The sequence below is a fragment of the Silurus meridionalis genome, chromosome 6, assembly GCF_014805685.1.
Source record: "Silurus meridionalis isolate SWU-2019-XX chromosome 6, ASM1480568v1, whole genome shotgun sequence".
Lineage (NCBI taxonomy): Eukaryota > Metazoa > Chordata > Actinopteri > Siluriformes > Siluridae > Silurus > Silurus meridionalis.
The window spans coordinates 4231155-4256910 of NC_060889.1; the positions used below are offsets into that span (position 1 = coordinate 4231155).

The 25756-nt window shown below is 38.6% G+C and overlaps 4 protein-coding genes across 9 annotated transcripts; 1 reads left to right on the top strand and 3 right to left on the bottom strand.

Annotated features, from left to right (window-relative positions):
- Nucleotides 1-35: 35 nt before the first annotated feature.
- txndc12 (thioredoxin domain containing 12 (endoplasmic reticulum)) lies at nt 36-3829 on the bottom strand. The gene is made up of 7 exons (XM_046852571.1): nt 3640-3829; nt 3103-3163; nt 2144-2196; nt 1935-2008; nt 1716-1785; nt 1004-1087; nt 36-798 (listed from the first exon to the last, which is right to left on the bottom strand). The coding sequence occupies exons 1-7, from the start codon at nt 3725-3727 to the stop codon at nt 719-721; spliced, it is 510 nt and encodes a 169-aa protein (XP_046708527.1). The 5' UTR covers nt 3728-3829; the 3' UTR covers nt 36-718.
- A 919-nt stretch (nt 3830-4748) lies between these two features.
- zmp:0000001127 (interleukin-12 subunit alpha) lies at nt 4749-8597 on the bottom strand. Its single transcript, XM_046852570.1, has 7 exons — nt 8543-8597; nt 7898-8037; nt 7714-7800; nt 7247-7288; nt 6604-6726; nt 5850-5885; nt 4749-5108 (listed from the first exon to the last, which is right to left on the bottom strand). The coding sequence occupies exons 1-7, from the start codon at nt 8565-8567 to the stop codon at nt 4980-4982; spliced, it is 582 nt and encodes a 193-aa protein (XP_046708526.1). The 5' UTR covers nt 8568-8597; the 3' UTR covers nt 4749-4979.
- A 3248-nt stretch (nt 8598-11845) lies between these two features.
- zgc:153615 (uncharacterized protein LOC777747 homolog) lies at nt 11846-19437 on the bottom strand. Of its 2 annotated transcripts, XM_046852568.1 has the most exons (8): nt 19148-19437; nt 18849-18944; nt 17585-17688; nt 16554-16671; nt 16042-16236; nt 15167-15290; nt 14969-15062; nt 11846-14886 (listed from the first exon to the last, which is right to left on the bottom strand). In XM_046852568.1, exons 2-8 carry the CDS (start codon nt 18876-18878, stop codon nt 14829-14831), a joined length of 723 nt encoding a protein of 240 aa, XP_046708524.1. In that variant the 5' UTR covers nt 18879-18944; nt 19148-19437; the 3' UTR covers nt 11846-14828. The 2 variants fall into 2 exon arrangements, with proteins under 2 accessions (XP_046708524.1, XP_046708523.1); XM_046852567.1 differs by lacking the exon at nt 19148-19437 and having other exon boundaries at nt 18849-19042.
- A 610-nt stretch (nt 19438-20047) lies between these two features.
- LOC124387952 (glutamate-rich protein 6) lies at nt 20048-25345 on the top strand. 5 transcript variants are annotated; one of them, XM_046852563.1, is made up of 10 exons: nt 20048-20278; nt 21734-21835; nt 21959-22051; nt 22217-22356; nt 23156-23211; nt 23379-23569; nt 24099-24172; nt 24277-24429; nt 24565-24787; nt 24872-25345. In XM_046852563.1, the coding sequence occupies exons 2-10, from the start codon at nt 21737-21739 to the stop codon at nt 25118-25120; spliced, it is 1278 nt and encodes a 425-aa protein (XP_046708519.1). In that variant the 5' UTR covers nt 20048-20278; nt 21734-21736; the 3' UTR covers nt 25121-25345. The 5 variants fall into 5 exon arrangements, with proteins under 5 accessions (XP_046708519.1, XP_046708521.1, XP_046708516.1 ...); XM_046852565.1 differs by having other exon boundaries at nt 21737-21835; XM_046852560.1 differs by lacking the exon at nt 20048-20278 and adding an exon at nt 20799-20917.
- The last annotated feature ends 411 nt before the right edge of the window (nt 25346-25756 follow it).

Below are 25756 nucleotides of genomic sequence, written 5' to 3' on the forward strand. Positions count from 1 at the left end.
ACACAAGGTCTAAGAACATCACAGCCGTGACAACGTTCATCAAGTACCAACTTTAATCGTACACTTGTCTGTATACGTGCATACATCCGTGTAAAAAATACAGTGTGGCAACCCGTTAAACACTCGTTAAGTTTCACTTCCGGTTTCACGAATTTTAAAAAAGCGTAAAGACTTTTATAAAACCCGGAGGCGAATCCACGTACTGCGGATCGGCTTACAGAAACCTGTGGGATAAGAAAAACATCTTAGGACTGATTTTAGATATAAAATGTGTGGGATTTAAACCGGAATAGTGGGGAGAGGTTATAAGGCCGTTTGTTCATGGGAGCGTCCACTACACCCGGACCTGGAAGCACGTGATCTACCACTTTATCCCATGGTGTGCTCAGTAATTTTAAATCAGGAGGGCGATGTGAAAGTATATTGCTCAGTGATTAAAATCCACATGAAGCCACGATTGAATTTTCTACATGTACATAACATTGAGAAAAAATATTCTTTAGCACCCATGACCAACTAGTCCACTTTGGTTCAATTTATGCCTTTGTTTTTTAACGGAAAACTAAAGCAAACGAATGATTTTAAAGCAGCATGGATGAGGGTTTTTTTTTTCTTGGTGTAGAAATCTGAAATGAGGTGTCAAGGTTTTGGGACGTGAACGCTGCAGTAGTGAGTGTAGTGTACCAGCTGTGAGATAGCTGGTACGAAGTCCTTCTCGTTACAGCTCATCACCCAGGTGTGACTTCCAGAAGGCGTCGCCGGTCAACTTCTCCTGAGCCTCCTTCATACTGGTTATGACTGCATGTGAGACACAGGAGGTACACGGTATTAGAGATCATGAAACCAAACCAAACTGACAGCTTGCAAAATTTAGGAGGTTTCGAGTGAAGAAAAAAAAAAAAAAACCCACGACACTAAACCACTTTCACCACATACACACAGCAGCACCGCATCGTTTCTCAGAATTTCTCTTCATTCTCAAAACGGAGTTTCACGCGCTCACCTTGATCAGCGTTGCTGTAGAAAAACTTGTAGTTCGGGTTTCCGTTCTTGTTCGTGATCTCAGGACGGACTTTACCGCTGGGATCTACGAGGAAGAAGAAAACGATTTCGAGCATTCGCTGGTTTTACGATAGCATCGTTTCTAAACTTCAGGGAAAGAAAAGTCAAAAGACCATAAAGCAGGGTATAAACTACTCAGAAATAGATCATAATACTGTGAGATCATGATACTATAAATACTTCAGATGTTAATATTACATTATATGGACAAAGGTTTGCTCAGATTGGCTTCTAATTCCACTGTTCTAATTACCTCCACTCTTTTGGGAAGATGTTCTACTAGATTTTGTGGAGATGTGTGAGATTTCATTCAGCTGCAAGGGTTCAGGTTCTGATGTAGGTGAGGTGAGGAGGCCTGGGGTGCAGTATGCATGAACATTTCACCCCAAAAGTGTTCAATATCTCTATAACAGGCCACTCAAGATCTTCCACACACTTCTAACCCATGCAAAACATATCTTCATGGAGCTGGCTTTGTGCACAGGGGCATTGTCATGCTGAAACGGATTTGGGTCTCAGAGTTCTGAAGGAAAAATTTCATGCCACCGCATCCAAATGCATCCTATACAATTGAGTGGGAACGGTGTGGAGAAGAGCCACATTATGGTGGAAATGTCATGTGTCCCAATACTTGTATCATCACAAAAACCTACCTAAAAAGAGTATTCTGGGAATGTAACCTCCATCTGGGCTGAAGGCATCATCTTTTGGTTCTTCTTCATCCTAAGGACAAAAAAATAAAAAATAAAAAATTGTGTGAGAGCTCGTCAGCAGTGTTAATACACCCCATTTAGAGTAGTAAAAAGTTCCATAATAACGAGCACTGAAACGATGGCGGCCTGGAGAGAAACGAGAGCGGTGCAGGTTCTTACCTCCAAGTTCACCATGACGAAATTGTGAGCCAGCTCCGAGATCTCCTTCGAATCCGAGAACTTGGGCTTCAGTGCTTTTTTGAGAAAAATGAGAATTCAATTTTTTTTTCACCTAAAGGCAGAGAGTGCTATCGAATAGATCACTAGGGAGACTACAGAAGTTTAAAAGTCACAGAAGATGGAATAAAAACTGCAAATAGGGAACATACCTTTGCAGGCTCCACACCAGGTCTTATGAATGATGATCATCACCGGCAGGCCGCTATACAGTGAGAATCGAGATTCAGATTAGTCATAAAGCGCTGGTTAGTTTTCTCCAGCAGCAGCACAGACACATCAATGTGTTCTTTCTAACAAGTATCAGTATTTCAGTATCAGCAGCTGCTTCACAAAAACCAGTGACTTTTACACACACTGGTGGATGGATAATAAATGGATGTGTGGATGAATGGATGGATGAAGAAAAACTATAAACACTGAGGGCAGTCATGAACAAGTGGGGGAAAAAGAATAAACAGGCTCCAGAGTGGCGTTGCTACGAACAGGACGTCCCTCAGAACATAGATGAAAGGAAAAAATGTATCTTCCAAAAGACCTGCAGCGACTTTAAAAGGGCTGCGGGACTGGCTGATGAGAACCGATCACTCTTGGATAAGAGTTTATTGTGTTCTTCACGTGTGGGAGACATGGGGTAGATCAAAACCCTTCTCACCCCATACCATGTGGCAAAATGTATCGCTCACCAGATCTAAATCCTATTATAGGTATAAATTTGTATTAATGACAAAGAGATCACACTTGGAGTTTGGTAGAGAGGGTGGGTGTTCATATTTGTGCATCCAGGCCACATTAAAGGTAAATATTCTTTATTTTCCTCTTCTCCCCATTAGGGGTCGCCACAGCCGACCATTCGTCTTCACACTACTCTGTCCTCAACATCTGCCTCAAATTAAAGGTGTAAAAAATAATTGATGATTTTGGTTTCACTTTCATCACTAAAACTTGACTCCAGCTGCTGTAACATGAAGTGAGACATTCCAACATTAACTACAAACGGAATACATTATTATAACCTGCCATAAGAGAGGAATGACATTTCTTATCACTTAAGAGGTCTTGCCATGAGCTTCATACACACACACACACACACACACACACACACACACACCTGGCTGCTGCCTCCTTCTTCCCATCTTCCAGGCTTCTCCAGTGGATGTGGTCTCCAAACCCTACACACAAACCAGAAGAAAATTCACAATCCCAAATAGCCCTTTGTTCCCTATCTAGGCGCACTACATGGTCATTTATGATATAGGGACATATAGTGACCTTTTCTAACACAGCGACGCGGTTTGTGATTGAACCTTCACACCGGCTTAGACAAGCAAAAATCAATACAAAAATAATACAAAGAAATATATGAAATTAAACTCCACTACAAGAAACACCTAAAATCTAAAAACAATATATAAAGCTAGCTCAATAGTGTTAAAAAGCCGGTAATATTGCAGCACAAACTGGTCTATTTATATTCCCAAAAAATAACGTAACAAAAAAATGTTATATTTTAAAATACGGATCCCCGCATATAAACGCGTTATAAATATTATATGTATATATATGATATATGTTCTTTAGCCAATGCTAACAAGGGACGCTAGCATACTGACAGACTTAGCCAGCGAACACTAGCGTTCTTTCTTACCTTTTCCTTCTCCCTCAGTAGAAACGCCCCCGAAAATGGAAGCGAATAGAAATAAAAGCGAAGACGTGCGAATTAAAAACGACTGCATTTTATTTTATTTTATTATTCACGTATTAGCATTAAACGCTTCCCTCACGAGCTCTGAGTCTTTGGCCCCGGCTGTGTTTTTTTTTTCTTTCTGCCGGACATCCTATTTGTTTTGTTTCGCGTTCCAAATGGCTCGAGATTAAATGCACAAGTGCACTAGGTAGGGTGCAAACAACGTTAGGCGTAGTGCACATGTTTAGGTTAAAAAGAATTATTTAGGATTACACCCGGGGTTGTTCAACGCCAATATAGGGTGCGCTTTGAATCTCATTTGCATTTCAGTCAGATTTTTATTGGTATTTTTGGTTGAAGAAAAAAAAGCTAATCACTATTTAAAAGTTTAATATAAAAAGATTTAGACAGAATTGAATGTATAAATATGGGGATATTATATACAATATTCTGTGTTAAATACTTTAAATAATAAAATTATATACATTTAAAAAATATATAAATTATTGATTAAATTATTATGGTACAAAAAAATTGGATACATTTTATGTAGCATAATTTGTACTATATATATATATATATATATACACACACACACCATATTTTAAATTATAAGTTATTAGTTAAATTTTTTAGCAAGTACGTTATTAGGATATAACATATAATATAATTATTTAAGTATGAAATATTCGAAATTAATAGTTAAACTATTAATTAGTTGAAATTATTACAATATAAAATTAGAATATTCTAATGTTTTATGTATTTAATATTTTAACTTTTTCGTTAGGTATATTATTAGTTTAATTTTTCAGGATATAAAATATTGTGACATTTTTTATGCATTATTATTATTATTATTATTATTATCGATTATTATTTAATATTATAAAATTATTCTTTATATATTTTTTAAATAAAAACTTAAGAATAGTTTTTTATGTATATGCAAATTGATGCATGATATTAAATGTAAAAATATTTGTGATAGAATTATATATTTAGCATAGCAAAAACGTACTGGGATTATACTGATACTGGTAGTACATTAAAACACACAGAACTCGTAATTTCAAACAGCAACATGTTTAATTGACCCAAGACACAATTCAGACATCCACAAAACACAACTCAGCAATAAATAGTCCAAATAAATAGGTTTAAATAACACTACCAATAAAAAAAAACAACCTCAACTAAACGGTTTACTTGGATTTGTCGTTAAGACAAAAAAAAAAAAAACATTATGTGGTGCTGGTGAGAAGAAAACTTGGTGGATTCTGCGATTAGCTTCGTCGTTGTCATGTCTGTAAAGAGCTGACAATGTGGTTCAGTACTCGGTTGATGGTAATGGTGCGAACCTGGAAACCTTTCAGGATTTTGCAGAGCTTCAGTCGCCTCTCAAAGGAGTTTTTGTTGTCCAGGGAGACCTGCAAAAAACAAAAACGAAGCATTATATTTTTCCATCTGAGACTCTATGAGCCCCGAATATCATCCTACATCATGTAATAATAATCATGATCAATTCTTTCAGCGTTTTTTTTATTTATTAGAGCAGCTATAAACAGGCATTCATCACCAACCTCCCTCAGCGTGACACTGGAGACCACTTCCATAAATGTTAAATAAACATCTCTTTAAGCAAAGCCCTATTTCACCATATAAACCATCAAACCTATTTTTATATACACATATATACTGACTTTCCCAGCCAAATCTGGTTCCTCCCCAAAAGATGGAGACACACAATTGTATATAGGACGTCTTTGGATGCACAAGCATGAAACATTCCCTTCACTTGAACTAGGAGACCCAAAGATGTTCCAGCATGACAAAACCCCTGTGCACAAAGCCAGCTCCATGAAGATAGGCTTTACAAGAGTTGTGTGTGGAAGATCTCCTTATATAGATCTCCTCACCTCACCTACATCAGTAGCTGACTTTACTATCACCCTCATGACTCTCACAAATCTCCAAAAAAATATAATGGAACATCTTCCCTGAGAAATGGAGCTGATCATAAGTAAATGATGAAATGAATGGTTTTGTATGGAAATTGTATCTAAATGATCAGCATTTGGCAGATACATCAAATACACACTTCGAATAAACTTAATATTAAGAAACATGAAACAAATCTCAATGAACTGAAATCAGACAGTCCACTTTACCTGGACGTCGTCCATCAACGTGACAGAAAAGCAGCTCTGAAAAAAAAAAATTCATAGTATAATAAATATCAGTTGTGATTATTTCTCTCATAACTGCGACACTATAGAAGCCGTTTCGCTTCAGCTATTAACATACGATAAACTATTTGAGAAATAACATTTATTTGATTTATTTTAACAATTTGTCTTTCACAGAAGACCACATGCACTATAAATGGCTAAAAACGTACAATTTCACATGCTACACAAACACTGCTTAGCGATAGCGGTGACTCAGCAAATTTTTACAACTGTATAATTTGGCCTCTGTTATTAAAAATGGTTGGCAATTGCAACATATTCAAGAAATATCTTCTCGTCTAATACTTTCCTATGAATTTAAGACTGGCTAGCTAAGTTAGTTAGCTAGGAAAAACACTGAGGTTAATTTTATGTAGCTAGCTTTAGTAAACGCGATGGCGTTTCCTCGCTACAAAGAACTTCTGTTTATTGTAGACTTGCCTTTTTGTCAGCGTTTCTTTTTTCCTGTTCCAATTGTTTTTAATTCCCAAATCAGTGCTTTAATCGGTTTTAAAATTAATTTGTGCAGCCCGTCAAAAAACAATTCCTAATTGCGCCTTTGAGTTACACGATAAAATACCCGTGCGTTAGCTAGCTTGCAAATCAGGTATTTTTAAATAAACACCATGAGATCACACATGATCGCTGAGAGGTGGTGTATTTTTCTAGCATTATCAACTGTGCTGGAAAGCACCTGCACGAGGTTCTCGATGCTTCTGAGAACCGACTGTTCCAGGATTCGATCCGTGTCGCGGTAGGATTTGAACGTCGCCCAGTAATATCGAAGATCCTCCAGAACACTCTGCAGACAATCAGCCTGCGGGGAAAAAAGTGTTCACATGATTGTTTTTTAAAATTCGATGATCCAAGGTTATGTTTTAAACAAAGACTAGCTCGATAAGTATGCTGTGAGGAACATTAGCTAGTTCTGTTTAAGTTCTAGGCTAATTAGCTAGATCTATCATGACGTACGTATGAAAATAAATATTAGCTTAAAGGTCTTTTTTTTTTTTTTTTTTTGGTTAAACACTAATTACTTGTTAGCAAAGTATCTAGGTGCCTAATCTTTCATTCTTACTGCTTGTACATGAACTAGTCTTCAGAAAACCAATCAGAAAATATCGATTATGGATTTCTTTTATCATCCAACCTTCTGATCAGTAACCCAGAGGTTTAACTGCCCAATTTACAGACCTCCACAGTCTAACAAACCGATATAAGCAAATTATTTATCATTAATAGCAATAGAGAAGAAAAAGAAGGATGGTGAACGTGGATGTGTGACAGAGTACACGCACAGCCACGGATCTGTATGGGATTGAAGATGAAGAGCGTACCTGATCGAAGGTGAAGTCGGTGCCTTCAAAACAGACGGAGTTCTGTTGGATTGAAGGGCAGAAAGGAAGCATTTGTTTTGAATAAATGACTCGTAAAATCCAGGGCCAGAAATGTGGTTTTCTACCTACCAACTAAATGACACGGCCTCAAGAATGTGCACAATCGATTTCTATTGTTATGCATTTCATTTGTTTGTGTATTTATGGAACTACGTTTTTTATTTTTCATTGGTTTTGGTTTGGTTATGTTTTTCATTGGTGATTGACATGTAATTAATGTGTTCAATTAAAGTGTCTAATCAGTAATATTTTTAAAAACACATTTACACTGCATTTAAAAAGCACAGCTCGTGCTTGAAGTATGCAGTGATTTCAGGGGGAGCACCATGGGGATTGCTCTGGTCTGTAAGAGTGGGTTGTGAACCCAGAGCCTGGTGGTGATGGGATGATGCAGTGTGTTCCTTCACCTGTGGTGTGCACGCAGACAGGGTCCTCGAGCTGACCGGAAGCTCCGCGCTTTGCTCGGTACAGTTTAATCCTCTGAACAGCTGATCCTGAAACCGGAAATCATGAACACTTCCGACTTTAAAACCACACTCTTATTTATAACCCTGTTTATAAATCCCCCCATCCGCTACATCAGATACATACGATATCCAGAGCGTCCGTCACGTTCCGAAGAAGCGCGCGACCCGGGCCTTGGCACGCGTCCTTGGAGAGATGCACGGGCACGCTGCGCGCTCCCGTTGGCCCGGCCGTGCACGCCGTGTACAGCAGCGACAGCAACAAACCTGCAAAATAATTTAGAGGAAGGGAGAAATAAATATAAATCAATAAAACTAAGCAAATACGTAAACAATAAAGAAAAGATACAAATGTAAGTAAATAAATAACCAGGAAAATAAGTTCATAATGAAGAAAATCAATAAGAATGTAGATAAAAATATATGTAAACGAGAAAGTGAGAAAAGAAGTAAACAAAAAAGTAAGTAGCAAGGTAAGTAAATAAATAAGTAGGTAAATAAATATTTAACTAATTAATTAAACAGAAAGTAAGTAAAAAAGAAAGTAAATAAAAAGGAGGAAAGAAGCAATAAATGTAAGAGAAGTTGTGCATATTATCAAGGAAACGAGAAAATAAAACACTAATAAAAACTAATAAACATAAAATATATGCTTTATTACAATATATAGTTTAGAAAGTCATTAGTAAATATCAGTATTACTACTATTAATGCAAAATGTAAAAAAAAAAAGAATAAATAAACAGAAATAAACAAACTATGTGCTACTCACTCAGACAGACTCTGATCTTCATCATGGGTTCAGGTGTTCAATAGTTCTGATGCCATGTTTCATCCAACTCTGTATATATATACACACACGTGTGTGTTTACTTTTTCACAGGGGTGCTTTCCTTTTTCACTGTTCATATAATCATTATTAAGGTGAAACTGTGACTCTCTCTCTTTCTCTCTCTCTTTCTCACACACACACCCACACTCACCCACAGACACACACACACTGCTGCAAAACAAGGGTTTTATCATTGTAATTTCCAACAAAAATGGCTATGATGGGGTGGGTTTGTAATGGGAATTCACATTTTTACGTGCTTCTGGCCTGCGATGGTTCATGCAGGTACGCCAGAAGAACCACTTCCTGTTTCTGAGGTGAAGTGTGTAGCAGGCCTGTGCATTCCTCAAGAGCATTTTCACCGCAGTTGATTTCTCTTTCGCTGCTTGTTTTTTTTTTTTTCCGGCATCATTTCCACGAAGGCATGAGTAAAATTTGAAATCAAGATCCCCATGCATGTTGTAGCTTCCTAGAACTTTCTGGACACTTAGCTTGGCTGTAGCATCGTGTTTACTGAAAAAACATAAACTCCAATCACGAGTTATGGTTCGATGCAAATTCATCGGAGCAGATTATGTCGTCCCCCCCATCTGCAAATCCCAAGATTTGCTGCCCACTACAGCCTTAGATTCATGTTCTTAACCCAAACCTAAGGAGGTCTTCAACTATTGTAGCCTCAGAGTTCCATGTGGTGTGCGTTCCATGATGCTTTTCTGCTCGACACGGATGAAAAGAGTGGCTGCCACAGACAAATCTGAACAAGGCATTCGTATCAGAGTTGCTGTTATAGGACACCTTTTGATTAATCACAGTCCAGAACTCAACAATCATGTGGTATAAATTCCAACATTAAGTAAATAGTGAGTAAATTAAAAGAAAGACAAAGGATCTGAGATTTCTTGAGAAATGTGTTTTCCTGAAGTATGGATTCATATCTACATTGCATACAAAAAACAACAATTCATGCAGAAACTAAAAGTGAAATTACATGACTCAGAGCAAGCGTGTGAAAACACACACACACACACACACACACACACAGGAAAAGTTTGACATTTTAGAATATACATTTTTGCTTTTTAAAGAGTCTGTACAAAAATGGCATTTTTGTGAATATGTGGATTTTCAGGAGTTGGATTTTTACCATCTTTCTGTATATTTAGATATTTTCAGGTGAGATATTATTCATCATCGTTGTTTTCAGAGTTTCCAATTTGACCATACAGAAAGCCCCTGGGAGGACCTGCTACTAGAAGTCTTTAAAATCAAACATGTATAATCAGCTTCTCCCTCTTTTTAAACCCACAAGTGACAGAACTAAAGCAAAATGGGAGGACGAATTGGGAATATTGTTTGCAAAAATATGGTGGAAAAGGGGAATAGATAGAGTCCATTTAAGTTCTATATGTGCTCGGCTTACTCTTATACAATCGAATGTTTTTGACAAAGTAAAATTTTAGACTAGCCAAATTTTACCTCAGAATTAGTCATATGTTATTATTTTGCCCAATGTTACATAGGTTCTGGTGGGATTATTTAAATGTCCACCGTTCTTAACATCGATATTGATGTTTGCCTGAGGTAGCAACATTTGGGGTGCTGTTGGATTTATCGATAATCCGCTACAACAAAGGAAACCCTGGAAAATTTACCAGTTGATGGCAACCATTTCTTGTGTACTTTAACTCTTTGCATTGTCTACCCCCTGACTAAGCCCCTTTAAATATTATTTATTTATTTTACTTTTTATAGTTATGAGTGTACAATCACATATGCGATTCCAAATGAAAAGATTGACCTAGACTAGAAAAATTTTCAGAACAAAGTTAGTGGATGGATCATTGAAATAACTTGTGTTCAAAAAATAATTGAACTACAAAATATATATCTAATGTCTATACACTGTATACATTATATGGCCAAAAGTATTATTAAATCCAGCTGTAGCAACCTGTTCCAGCATCACAATGCCCCTGTGCACAAAGCCAGTTCCATGCATATATGCTTTCAATGGGTTGAAGTGGAAGATCTTGAGTGGCCTGCTATAGAGTTCTGAAAGCTCACTGCACCACAGAACTCCTCGCCTCACCTACATCAGGTGTACTATTTCAGTTTCAGTTTGCTTCTGATCACCATCACTGCACCCCACAACATCGTTTAGCTGTAATAAATGGACATTCAGGGACACCCAGATGAGGATGGGTTCTTTCTTGAGCCTGGTTTCTCTCAAGGTTTCTTCCTTATGCCGTCTCGGGGAGATTTTCCTCGCCACAGTCGCCACCGGTTCGCTCATCAGGGACAAACTTACACTTATAAAGAACATATTCATTTTTATCACCACATTGTGTAAAGCTGCTTTGAGACAACGTTCATTGTTTAAACTGCTTTACAAATAAAAAAGAAGTGAATTGAATTTCCAGGTCTGACTCTTCAAGCTCATTCTTCACCAAAGAATTCCTTAGCTCTCAGAATTAGATGTTGTCCTGAAGTCGAGGGAACACAAGGACATCCCCAGGCTGGTTTCATAGTGCTCGGATACGGTGAGAAGCTATGAGTAACCATTCGAAAAACCTTCCACAATGCAACTCTGGCTGCAGTACTGTAAGCAGTCGTGTGCTTCCCTGAGTACATTACCAACATTTCACCCAACGCTACTTTTGTTTCGCTTCTTGTTTGTTTGAAAAAGGACAAAAACGTGAAAAAGGAAGTAAACGTGAATTAGCCAGTTAACCAATAATAATAAACAGAATGAACATATAGTACATATAATATATAATAAATAGTAAACAGTGTGTGACACCTGACCATAAGATTGTCTTTTGCTTCTTTTTGAACGTCCTATTCCACATTTAGTCCCCATTCGCTGTTATAATAAGTTCCACTCTTTTACAGTGTGGATCTTATATATTAGATCTTCCACACATTTCCAACCCATGTAAAGCAGATCTTCATGGAGCTGGCTTTGTGCACAGGCGCATTGTCATGCTGGAACACGTTGGTGTCTCCTGGTTGGGTTGAAGGAAAAATTGCTACAGCATCCAAAGACATCCTATACAATTGTGTGCCTTCATCTTTGTGTGAACAGTTTGGGGAAGAACCACATTGGATGTAAAAAGTCATGGGTCCCAATACTTTGTTTCATGAACAGTCAATAATATATAAATAAATACATAAATACATAAATACATAATCTGTGACATGATAGTTGATAGTTAAAAAAAAAAAAACACCTGAGAGATGAGAAATTTTTTAATTTTTTTGTTTTTATTGTTTTTTTTTTCCAGACTACAAACAACGAACATGAAGGCTAAATATCAACCACAGCTTTAAACAAACTCTGACTTCATCTGAGAAACTTTTTTCAATGTGGTACAAATCCCTCTCACGCTGCTCGCCGTTGAAATTCGATAGATTTTGCGAAACAATATCGGGAACGGGTTCCATGGGACCCTTTTTTAAGACTTTTGCACCGAAACCATTTAATATTAAAGACAAGTTTAAACATTTCCTCCAACTAGAGAACCGTTCTGTAAAGAGCTTGACTCTAATGATATCATTTATATCAGTTCGGATGTTTTCGAAGTCTATCATTAAATATTGTGAATAAAAAAATTCAGCTTGGTTCTGATTAGTTATTTCGCCAAATGCGATCGATCGCTTTGTGTCACTTTAGCTAGTAGTTAAAAAATTGCAACAGGACCGTGCTTTCAGAAACAAACAAACGATAAAAGTCGTAACGGAAAATTCGCTTGTCCTAAGAAACCACACGAACCAACTAAAGCACCAAAGCAAAGGTACATTTATTAGATTTCACAAAAAGTAATAAAGGCAGCACTAACAGCTCATTTTACAGTTGTCTGTTGTTGTTGTTGTTGTTGTTGTTTTTTTTACAAGATTCCTTGTGTATTTACTTAGCTATTTGGTTCATGTACATTGTATTAATTTGTGTTTTTTTTTATTATTGCCAATTGAATCTAAGATTGAAATCCTAACCTGGAAGTAAAAATGTATTTCATTTGTGGTCTGGAAGAAATGTCCACAAATGATACGTAATATAATACAGACTAGAGCAACATTTCCAGAGTTTGTAGACAATCGAGTAGAACACGGGGTGGGATGGGGTGGGATGGGGTGGGTTAAAGTGTTTTGGGGGGTAAGGGTTTGTTCTGCAATGAGACTGTGAGGATTTTGCGCATTGCATAACATTGTAAAAAGAGGACATGTCTGGGATTCCAATTTCCTGTAAATCTCATGCTGCTTTACAAACGCATGTAGTGATCCATATGAAATTCCAGGAGCAAAGCCACAACGTGAAGTCACTGATAGATCATGGGTTGTTTAAGAATCCCACAAACCCAAAATGACTCAAATTCAGAAAACAAATTGACATTTAGAAAAAAAAAGTTTTTTTGTTTTTCATTTTCAAAACAAACAAAAGAAACACAAATGCGACGTACAATAATCTCATATTCTGCTTCATTCTTGGAATGTATGGTAGCATTAGCTACTTTAATGACTAGTTCATAAAAAAGAAATTTGACAAAGTGCTCTGGTTACATTCACACGTGATGGCAGTTCAAACTTGCGGACATTGTTACTAAGTCAAGAAGAATTTTTTGACGATTTCTTTCTTTTCACAAGAAACAATACTGACAACTATGACACGCTTTATACGTTGACGGTATGGGACAAGACAAGTGCTCGTAACGTTTCGTTTAGAAATCTGATACGATCCAGAACTGCTTTAACACTGGAATGTTGGGCCACATCGGATCAGAAAACGGGAGTGAACGGAAATTTTAGAATCTGGATTGATTTCATGGTTAACGTCATCAGAATTGGAAAAAACATGCTCTGGGGAATATTTACACCTGATGGCCGTTAGACTTTAAAGCTGTGTTGTGGCAACACAAGCTTTCGTTTTTGGGAACGTACTTGTTGTGTTTTTGGAATAAAGGACTGCACTAGTGTGGGAAAATGTTATCGTTTAACGTACGAGAGCTGGAAACCCAGTAATCTATTTACCCTGCTTCAGTATTGGAATGTAATCTTGCGTTGCCTTTTAAAGCGAACTATAACACAGCAGACTATTAGCTTAAGTTGTGTGACCAATTGTAAGATGTGGATCATTAGAACGTATATTTTTGATACAGGTGATACTAACGATGTCTCGTCATGTCTGTGGGTTCATTTAAAGATGTAAAGACAACATTTCAGCTACTTTTCCCTCATTTAAATGCCAGTTAAGGATATACTATATTTATAACAGAGAGCTGCTAAAACTTTGCTAACATAGCCGCGGATTCACCAAACACACCACAAAAAAAGGCATCTTGATAAAACTCTCCTAGCAATCTCAATCATATTTTTGTTTTGATTCAAATTCTGTAACGACTAGAATTACATTATAACCCCAGTGCCTGGTTTACACTTCTGTAACTTCTGCAATGGAATTAGAATTCGATATATTGATATAATTTCCTATATAGAGAAGTCCATCATTGTATAATGATAAAATGACTATACTTGCTAAGATCTAATTATAGAATGAAAACTAGAATTATGGAATGTTGAGAATTGAACTATACTATCGATAAAATAATAGAATTCGCATTCTCGAAGTATAATGTTAAAGTTATGGAATCGATGAATTTGAATTACTGATGAGATCGTTGGGGTGTGATATAAAATTACAAAAATATAACTATAACGGTGGAGCAACTTAGTGTTACAAAATTATAACTATAATTCGAATTCTACAATTAGAATATGATCTTGTTTTTTTGTAGGATTTTTTATAACAAAAATGATGATGCTCGGGATAAAGCTTAACAATATCTAGCTATGTGTGTGTGTGTGTGTGTGTGTGTGTGTGTATATATATTTTATATATATATATATATATATATATATATATATATATATATATATATATATATATATATATGCATTTGATGGCCCCTGTGTAATCTATAAGTGCATGCAGGCAGATCAAAATTGTTTTCAGTTTTACGCACCACGAGTGGCTGAGGACATTACATTCCTCTGCAACAGCATGGGGCTAGCACGTAAGCTCACAGCATGACCGATTGATACTGAGAACACATCCACACGTCCAAACATCCACACGAAGCTTAGAGCACAAGGAAAGTGAGACTAGTTAAGCCGAGCTGCGAGCGATGTCACAACAACTGATCGCCGAACGACCTCGAGCAGCTCCGGAGAGTCACAGGGAGCAGGCGCCTTTTCTTTTGGAGATGCTTCTTTGCTGACTGTGCGCAGGCCTGAGGAAAACACACAAATCATAAGAACGATAAGTGTTGGGTGTTCAAGTCGAGGAAAAATGTCCTTTTCGAAATTTCTGACCTGGTCAGGTCTTCCACGTCCACCAGCATGGCATCCTGCTCCATATGAAGCTCGTCTCTCAGGAGCAGGAGCTGCACGAGCTCCTCGTTTAGACCTTCAGGAGAAATCAGAAACGCACACATGGACTGAGCTCTGACTTTGACCTCGTAAGCACAGGAAATACAACTATGATGACTGTGTTGGGAACTGTGACCTCACCCTGTATCTGTGAGTGGAGGTCGTTGGTGATGACCTGTAACTGACCCAGACTCATATCTCGTAGGTCCATGGGCCTCAGGCTCCTCTTCATCAGACTCACGCCGATGTGCGGCATGTGTGGCAACTGCGATGACACCAAGTCAATACGTCAGCAATAATTATTATTACTACAACTGGGGACATTCTAAAATGCTTAACGTGAAAATGGTTTAATGCTGTAAGACGCCATTTTTAAAAGAAAAAATATTCTATTAAGCGTTTTATTGTCCCATATGATGTAAGAATAAGGTGTAAGCAATTTCTGCTCCATCAAATGCTACTTATTGTTATTTATTGCTCCTCAATATCATTTTATATCCGTACTGATAGGGACTTCAAACTGAAAGCAGAAGTGTGAACATGGTGCAACTCTTTATTGCGCCTGATTTCCTTTCTCTGGAGAATGCTTCGAGTCATGCTAGCTAAGGAAAAAAAAAAAGATTATGAATTCTCTCATTCATTAATAATGATAGTTTTGGACAGGCCCTGGTTTGGGACTGCCCATGACAGTGCCCTTTTTTTTTTTTTTTTTTTTGTAAAGCAGGATTTTGTCACTAGTACAAGCCAAAATCGACTGTTAATTTTCCCCACATGAAATCAGTTTCTTGTGCGGTTCTGGGTTCTCGGCTACTCGCTTGACGTCATGTTCCCATTCCAAAATCTGCAAGTACCTAGAAAAAAAACGAACAAAAAAACCCAAAATGCTCTTGATTTCTGTTTCATTTCTAACGCCCACTCAACAAATGTCATGCCCCAAATGTCAATGTGTGTTAGTGTGAGTGTGTATTTGTGTGTGTGTGTGTGTGTGTGTGTGTGTGTGTGTGTGTGAAACTGACCAGATCGGCCACCGGAGACCTGCGGTGTAGCTGCACATGCCTTTCCACTTCCACCTGCATGCGTGCCATGGGTCGAGCCAGAGCCAGAGCCCCGCGTGCTTCCTCTTCAAGCCGCCGCCGCAGCCGCCAAAACTCCCCGTCCTCCTCGTCTTCCTCGCACGTGTCCCGGTCCGAGAGAGACGAGCTCTGTTTACTCTGCACAGAGAAGTTTTATTTTTTGGATTAAGAACTAAATGACACATCTACATTTACATGTATAGCCTTGATCAAATACCCAGGAGGGACAGCTTGGTGGTGCTGGGATTTAAACCCATGGCCTTCAGATCAGAAGTTCAACATCTTATCCACTGAGCTCCCACTTCCCAAAACATGTACATAGTCATGGGCTCATGGGTTTGTTTCTATTGGCAAAATTTTGGTGGACGTCTCTGGATCTACGTCTCTGGTCAGAAGATGTTCCATAATGCATGACGCTGTATTAACTTGTGTTCTATACATTAAAACGCATATACCACAGGAGATAAGGGCGTGTCCAGGCTCGTCTCTGTCCTGCTGTCCTCGGCATCGCTGTCCTTATCGCTGCTGCTGTCGTTCACAAAGCACACCTGCAGGTTCACGCCGTTCTGAAACCTGAAGGACGAAAATAAGGTCATGTGTTTGTAGGATTCTGAGGAAAAAAATTTTCATCAAATTTATATCATTTCACTTTGGCATTGGGATTGTCTTGATATATCATGTTACTCGGACACACATGGAAATGGTGTGTTTAAACAATTTCCTGTGAAACTAATATTTCATATGAATTTAAAGAAATAAAATGGTCCAAATGGTAAAACACGTTAAAGGTCATTGCTTGAGTGTTAAACCCCATTAAAACTTTATTGAGCTACACCACATGGGGGACACCTGTACTTCTACCTGAGTGAAGGATGTGTGTACTTTTGCCATCTCTGAAAGCATTGGTCTTTGGCTCTGAAGGGCATGAGTTCAAGCCCTTTCCACCACTCCAGGGCCTTTGAGCAACTGGGCAACTGCTTAGTTGTATAAATGAAGTAATTGCAATTCTAAAGCCATGAATGTAAATATTAAATCATAAAAGCCCAAAGCTCTACTCTGCCCTCTTGTGGCGAAACAAAAAACCCCAGAGCAAATCAAAATCACATTTTATATTTATATTCATTTAATAATCTGTATAATTGTATTGTTTTCTGGTTAGCTTAGTAGTCACTAACACTAATCACTGTCACATCTTTCATGAAGAATTGCACCAATGTGAGGTGTAAAAACATCTTTATGAGGTATTTCGTCAATTCGTCTTACAAACCTGCAATTAAAGGGGCTGTTTGATTTTTTTAGAGCCTCCATTCTCCTAATACACCCATAATCACAAAGATACTTGAGAATATCTGTGATCTGCCACCCCAAATAAAAATTTAATCTGTGGGCCTTAAGAAATGGCAAACAGCTACATGAAGACAAATAGAGATAAAGGTATTCAGAGAAGATGCACGTTAAATAATCAAAACATTTGCGGGATACGCACCGTGGGGTAGAACAGCTGTTGCCGGTGTAGAAAACCGGCCCATCATCATAGAAACTGCCGAGGGCCAGTTTCTGTCTGATGGACTCCCTCTCAAGCCTTTGGGCCTGGAAATATCATTAAATAAAAAATGCATTTGGAATAAATTGTCTGGGGAAAGAAAATGTTTTTATTAACCTCTGAACCTCATCTTAATTGTCTGTAATTTGCATTTACAATTAACCGAGCTGACAAAGTACATTGCAACCAACATGTGCAACATCGTTACACTTTGTTCTCATCCGACTCCAGTACTCTTCTTTTTTATGAATTTTTAAGACTGAAAAATTAAAGCTTGTCCTCTTTCCAAGAAACTGACTCGCTTGGGGCGTAAAAACTATCCAGCTGTTACAGTAAAACTGGAGACTCCTTCCATACTTGTAACTCTCTACACTTCCATCCATCTAATATCTACATTATTTATTAAGTACTGCGTCCACCATACAGGTCTCTGAGCACACGGTTGCTACGGAAACAAGGAAGTATTAGGACTACCATTAGGACCGGTGACCAATCAATATCCGGAATTCATATCCTGTCTTTTTTTTGTGAGATGACGGTCCAGGGGGCAGAATGAGTCTGAATGGCTTCCAAGAGCAGGGTCTTCAAAATGGTTGCCCCAGGTTATGGTCCCACTGGGGCGAACTGGACATCAACATGGCTTCAGGCAGACAATTATCGAACACTTTTCAGGTGAACAACCATCCACTAACACACATGGTCATGAAATAAGACGGTGTGTGTGTGTGTGTGTGTGTGTGTGTGTGTGTGTGTGTGTGTGTGTGTGTGTGAGAGGTTTTTTCCCCACAGGTCAGTTTACAATCTCTGACATACACCACCTCACCCAATGCCCCGCCTTTTTCTCGGGTTTCGGCTCGGACTCGATGGAGCTGCCTGTCATGAATAAGCACAAATACAGGGCGGCTTCTGATCTGTAATGTGACGCCTTCGGGGCCAGTCACGCTTTCTGGTACATTCTATTAGTCAGCTAACGGCTAATCAGGTGCTGCTGAAGATGACAGGACGGGACAGATCATAAAACAGCTACCAAAAGCTTCATAATATTAGAAGTCGAAGGAAGGATTTAAACACATAGTAATGACATGCAGCCAAAGCATCTACACACATTAACACACACACACACACACACACACACACACACACACACACACACACACACACACACATATATCATGCTCTTTATGGATTAGCAGTAAAAGCATCTCACCTGGTAAACACATTTCTCCTGATGCACCATCGTTCAACGCATGGCCGAGTGCAGCAGCAGCCACCTTGCTTTCCACTGCAGTGTGTGAGAGGCTTCCTGAAGACACACACACACACACACACACAGTGATGGGAGGAGGAAGAGTGATATTGCTCTCAGGCACTCAGGCATAGAGAGAGAGAGAGAGAGAGAGAGAGAGAGAGAGAGAGAGAGAGAGAGAGAGAGAGAGAGAGAGAGAGAGAAGGAGGGAAAAATGGAGAGAGAATGAGTAACAAGAGCAATCGAACGATCCTACTAACAAATCAATCTGTGTCCAGTGTGACAGCGTAGTAAGTTTGGGGGTGTGCGGTTAAAGGAAATAAATCAGAGCGATGAGATAAAACATAAATGAGTGACTGCGATTGCAACGGAGTTTAATATTTTCCAAAACCAGCCACCTCCTGAAATGTTTAACTGCATTCCAGCAAGTCTTTCAATGATTAGAGTGTGTGTACTTTATGAAAGGGTGCCAACAATTGTGCACTGGACCACAAATAAAAAGGAAAATAAAAATTAGATAGATAGATAGATAGATAGATAGATAGATAGATAGATAGATAGATAGATAGATAGATAGATATCAAAGAGATGACAGACAGATAGCAGACATCATGCAGGCAGACAGAAGACAGACAGACGTCAGACAGATGAGAGACAGGCAGACAGACAGACATCAGAGAGATGGCAGACAGGCAGATAGACAGACAAACATCATACAGCCAGACAGGTAGACAGACGAATTACACACTGGCAAACAGACAAACAAACCTACAGACATACAGATGGACTAAAAGACAGAGAGGCAGACAGACAGACATCAGAAATATGACAGACAGGCAGACAGAAAGCAGGCAGATTACATCCAGGCAGACATACCGACCAACAGACAGACAGACAGATGGACAGATAGATAGACAGCACACATCACACAAGCAGACAGCAGACAGACAGAGACAGACTGAGATTGTGCAGAAATATTACGACCCCATATATTTTTAAACTTCACCTAAAAACATTCCCACAATGCTGTGCGTCTCTCTTTGGACTTTGTTCCTCAGATGTGGCCGGCGGCCAGGACTCCTGCAGACGCTGATATTACACACAAACACGGCGGTGCCAGCATTCAGTATATCCATGGATACAATAAACACACACACACACACACACACACACACACGATCATGATGGAGAGCGAAGTGAGAAATCTGTCCACCTTCACCTGACCTCAGAACTTCACAGAACTTGGGATTTAGTTTCTCTCTCTCTCTCTCTCTCTCTCTCTCTCTCTCTCTCTCTCTCTCTCTTTCGCTCCCTTTTTCTCTCTCTCCCTCTCTTTTCTTCTCTCTCTGTGTAGATGGACATTGCAGGTGGAGGAGCATCCAAATCCATTTGTGAGTAAAAGATCTCAATTTTAACCTTGAAAAAGAATGGCAGACGTTTAGAGGTCATGTGATCATTTTGTAAAAATCTACAAACACAATGAACTGCGGTGTACAAAAGTTTGCGCCCCCCTATGAGGAAAGCGGAGAAGACGAAGAAATTCACATTTAACAATAGTTGCATATTAAAACGTAAACAGCAGTAGAAGAAAGCGAAGCGAGCTCGAAAGTTTGCACGCCCTACAGCTTTTTTTTTCTTTTTTTATTGTATTAGTTCTAATATTTCTTATCATTCATTGCTGATGGCATTTAGATCAGATTTGGACACCAACAGGGTCATGAATAATAATAATTAATAAATTATTATAATTGATGTCAGTTTAAAAGGCTACGCTTTTTTATCGTTAGATTTTCTGACAGTTCTTGTTTTTTTATTTATGTGTAAATCCATATCATTTACATACATGTGTATTATAAAGAGCTATATAAATAAATTAAATAGAAAATGACATTTTCACGGAGTGGGCGTGGCCACTCCTTCGTAACCTTTGAGGTTTCCGTGGCAACGGGAAACAATCGGAGGCGGAACCAGAATCCCATCACATCATGGCACATGCTGAAGAGGACGGTTCCGATAACAACATGACGGAGGTTTTTTTTTTTGCATTTTATTTGATTTTATTAATTTATTTATTCATTTTTAATTTGACGTTTAAGAATCCTAGGGGGAAAATCATTTTTGCATGAAAATAGATCGTCACAGATACGTTTTTTTTGTGACGATCTATTGTCATGCATAAATCATCAGGCCTATTTTTTATATAAATATATATTTTACATATAAAATTGATATAAAGTTCTGGTAGGTAAAATGGTGGAATTGAATTAATTTCCCCCCACTACCCCCCACTACCCCCGAAACCTTGGTCCACGTGGTAATGTTCAGGGTGTTCACGCTTTCGTTTTCATGACTTAGACTATCTGCCTGATTAGATTCTAATAAGCGCATTTACCTGCACTTGCATCCGATCTCGCGCATGTGTGCATTCAGCACGCGCGCACGCACACGTGACTGAAAACAACAAAAAACAAACAAACAAACAAACAAACGAAAAAATATATGTGTTTAAAGAAATAATATTTGAAAGTTTTTTATATGAAATAAAATCGCTTTGATAGTGTGCATGTCCTGCCCCAGTAGGCCTCTAATAGCGCGTGCTGCAGTTCCTATTTAGACCACTAGGTACTATAATAAACATCAATTGAGGTAAATGGGGCAGCAAGTAATGGGGCAATTAATTATCAATTAAACTTCTGATATCTGTCAGATATCTCCATAAAAAAAAACTTTGGGTCACTCAGAAAAGTCATTAGATCTAATGAAGGCTAATATTTGTTGAATGGCTGGTGGAGATGCTCCAATAGACAAACCTAAAAACTACTACTCATTTCCCTGGTGGTGTTCAGCAGATGGAGATTGAGGAAGAAGCTTTACCAGAACCTCAGTATGGCTTTCATGGAGTCCTGAGATACAGAAGAGAGTCTGAATGGAGACAAATTGGTCTTCAGGTAGAGTAGTCAGAAATAATACACACTCATACAACACACAAGCGATTATGTTGCCTTTTTTTTTTATAAATGTTTTTATTATTGTCTTAAATAATTAAAAATATACATTCTAAACTTTTCCAGCCCACATCTGCTAGTGACCATACAGTGTGTTGTGAGTTTTGTGGTTCGAAAGCAAAGCTACCATTCGATTTTTCGAAGACCCCAGATCCACTAGTAGGTCTATCTATCTATCTATCTATCTATCTATCTATCTATCTATCTATCTATCTATCTATCTATCTATCTATCCATCCTTCCATCCATTCATCCATCCATCCATCCATCCATCCATCCATCCATCCATCTACACGTCTAATCGTTTCTTTGCTCGTTCCTCAGGATTTCTGCTGTGCTCCATACATGGAGATGTTTAAGAAGGTGGAGCAGCAGTGGCACTCGCTTCAGGAATCTTCACGGGACTACGACTACAACATGGATAAAGCACAGGAGTTTAGAGACCGAGCAATACTTCAAGACGTGTAATTATCACCTGCATCACACTTACACAAATCAGGTCAGATTTCCCAGCAGGAGCATCGAGTCATGGAGGCTTTAAAACTAGCTCGTGTTGTAGGCTTACAAAGATTCAACCAACAAAACAATTAATTGTTTGTAAAGTATGTACAAACAAAATGGAAGAGTCTGTACATGCAAGTTTGCTAGTTAGTTACTAGCTTGCTCACTAGCATGGTAATATTTGGAATATTTATAATGTTTACTGTAAAACAGTAGTTGCTAGCTAATACCTAGCTTGACATCTAGCTAACAAAGTAAAACAACATTTTAACAACGAATCAATTAAATAGAACTCAATTTGTATTTTATTTAAACTAAAAATGTATGTTTAACAATTTTTTTTTATTATTATTGTTAAATATTTAACAATTTTCTTTTTCCAAAAACAGATCTGAAAACGTATTCAGTACTCTGTCTAGCTTTCAACCTAACTGACTAGCGTTCGAGCGAACTAACAGTTAATTAAGTTTTCTCAAGAAATGGTTGACATGAAACCACCATAAGTGTTTCTCATATTGTGAATTAATATTTGACAACAAATTCATGAACAATTTATGCTAATTTACTCCGGCCCCAAAATGAATGCTAAGCTCACTCAAAGACTTTTTTGTGCTTCATTACTTTTGGCTGTAGACAAAGAGTTTTCCAAATATTTTGGCACACATTATATACACAATGCATAACTGCAATGAGAAATAATGTGCATTGTACAGTATAGAAGCAAATGTTGGGTAAAATCCACTACAAATGTTGTTTTGAAAGATTACAGCAGGTTGCAGAGGAGAGCAAAAAGGCTAAAAGGCCGACTTCAGGAACCAGTGAGTACGCATCTTACTTATCTATACTTCTCTCAGACGTTTCAATCGTCGAAGCTTGACTTTATAGAAAAAAACGGTGAAAACTTTATATCTTTGATGTATAACATGTCTAATGTATATACTAATAATATAAATAAATGGTATCATCAATGCGGATTTCTAACCAGCAGGAACCGAGACGCCGGGCTGCAAAGTGACGTCATCGGGTTTATTTACCACCATTGTTTTCCGGCTTTCCGATTTCCTGCGCACAAAAGTAAAGGAGGATCGGCCAGACAAGGAAGAACCCAGAGCGACGTCCAAGCCCTGCAGCACTAGTTCTTCATTTCCCGCTGGATTTGGACTTTGCCATCATAAGGTGATTACAGAATACAGAAACACGCCTTTATATAGTACTGAAGTATCATCTTCAAGACTTCCCATTGGCTGAATCTTATATTAATAATGACTTTTTTTGGCTCAACAAAACTGTAAAGTGTAGTGAGTATATAATTAGGAACGCGTCATCGAGGCCAAATGACGATTAGACAGTTAATGATCAGGAATTTGAATCTCAAATAAAAAGTCGCGATAACTTTTTTTTTATTCAGTGGTGAAAACGGGCTTCCATAGGGATTTGCTTACTGAAAATTTTACATTGTATTTTATTTCTGATTAAAGGAACAAAATGAACTAAATGACTCAAAGATTAATTCATTTTGATGAACGAGATTCAAAGAACCGAGTCACCGAAATGATCCAATCTTCCCGTCACTACTCTCTGGTTGGTCAATGTGTTGTGGTTACGGAGGATTAGCAAGTGGGTGGAAACTGGACCAAACCAATTGGAACGAAAATGAATATGATTTATATCCTTATGTTTTACTCCTTCATTTTGGTGATTGCAGGGCAACATACAGAAGTTTTACTCTAGTGGGAGTCCATTTCTCACAGCGATTTCAGACGGCACCACCCAAGTCTTGTATCCTTTCAAAAAACCACAAAAAAAAACGTTGTGTATCAAAAACGATTTAAAACAATACAACAACAAACCGAACATTCCTTAATAAGCCTGCTCTATCGTAGCTATCCTTCAGGAAATCTGGCCATTATGACTTTCGTAGATGATACAGAGGGGGTCTGCATCGTTCTTGATGACGTCCAGCCAAGCTGTCCAATCAGAGCCTTCTTCCAGTCCAGTGGCATTGCCATCTGTTACCATAGCAATGGGAGTACCTGGTAAGGGCATAAGGTCGGCTCGGTCAATGAACAGCCTCTGTGGATTAGTTATTGTTTCTTGCACAGATTTGAAGTCATATAATGATTAATTAGGAGAACCGTCAGAGAAACGTCACATGATTAATATGTTCTAAGGTTGCACATGGACCCTTGGGGAGCGCAGAGTCTGAGCGAAGACGGGTCCAAATGCAAGAAGTGGAAATGGATGGACCATGCAAAAAAGCAAATCCCCTTTAAACCCGTCTACTTGTCACTCAATAAACATGTCGGGGTACAAGTTCGGGGCCAAAAGTTCGTCCTGGTGACCTTCCTGGCTTCAGGACAGCAGGCCCGCTTTAAAGTCGGCAGCTGCACCAAGGTACGGTATAATTTATCACGTTTGAAATTTTGGTCAGACACAGTAAAAGGCTAAGAGTTGACCTAGCGGGTGTTTGTATCGCAGCCGAACGACACTGCTCCACCTCTGTGTGAAGAGGATCTGATGCTGCGGGTGAGCCAGCTCAACGCCCGACTGGCGCTCGAACGACTGCGCTGGTGCATCGATGCACAAACTGATGCCAAGCGTTGGCCCCTCAATCTCCCTCCAAACCTCGTTTCGGAGGGACGCAGACTTCTAAAGCTCACCTCCAACGTGTGGCTGGAGGAGAAACACAAGGCCTACGTACAGAACTGTCTGCGTGACTGCCAGTGACCTCTGACCTCAGGATCGGGATGCTGTTCAGACATGTAAATAAACTAAGCACAGTCCTCGAGTGTGTTCTTCGTCTAATGCTTCAGCAAGTTTACCAACAGTGTAAAGGTCATCAAACCACAAATGTACAGGAGCTACCGTGTGCATTATATGAACAAATGTTTGTGGGTACCTAAACATAAGATTGTAAGCGTTTTGAACGTCCCATTAAACATTTATTCCTTATTTGCTGTTAAAAACATTCTTCTGGGAAGATGTTCTATTAGATTTTGTGGAGACTTCTGAGATTTTATTCAGCCATATTATAGCAGGCAACTCGAAGATCTTCCACGCCAACCCATGGAAAGCATCATCATGCTGGAACAGGTTTGGGTCTTCTAGTTCAACTTTGGGGAAGACCCGCATGGATGGAAAAGCCATGGTGTCCTAATACTTTTGTGTCTATAGTATACAGCCAGCAAACATGATATGAGAATATAAATTGAGTAAATCTATTATGGTTTGACAAAAGCCCTCTGCTGGTGTGGAGGAAAAATGTCCCTGATGGAGCTTAGATTTTCCTTCAGTAAACCTTTCAGAAAATCATCACCACATCAGTGATTATAAATCTTTAAATAAAACAGCAGCACATTTGTA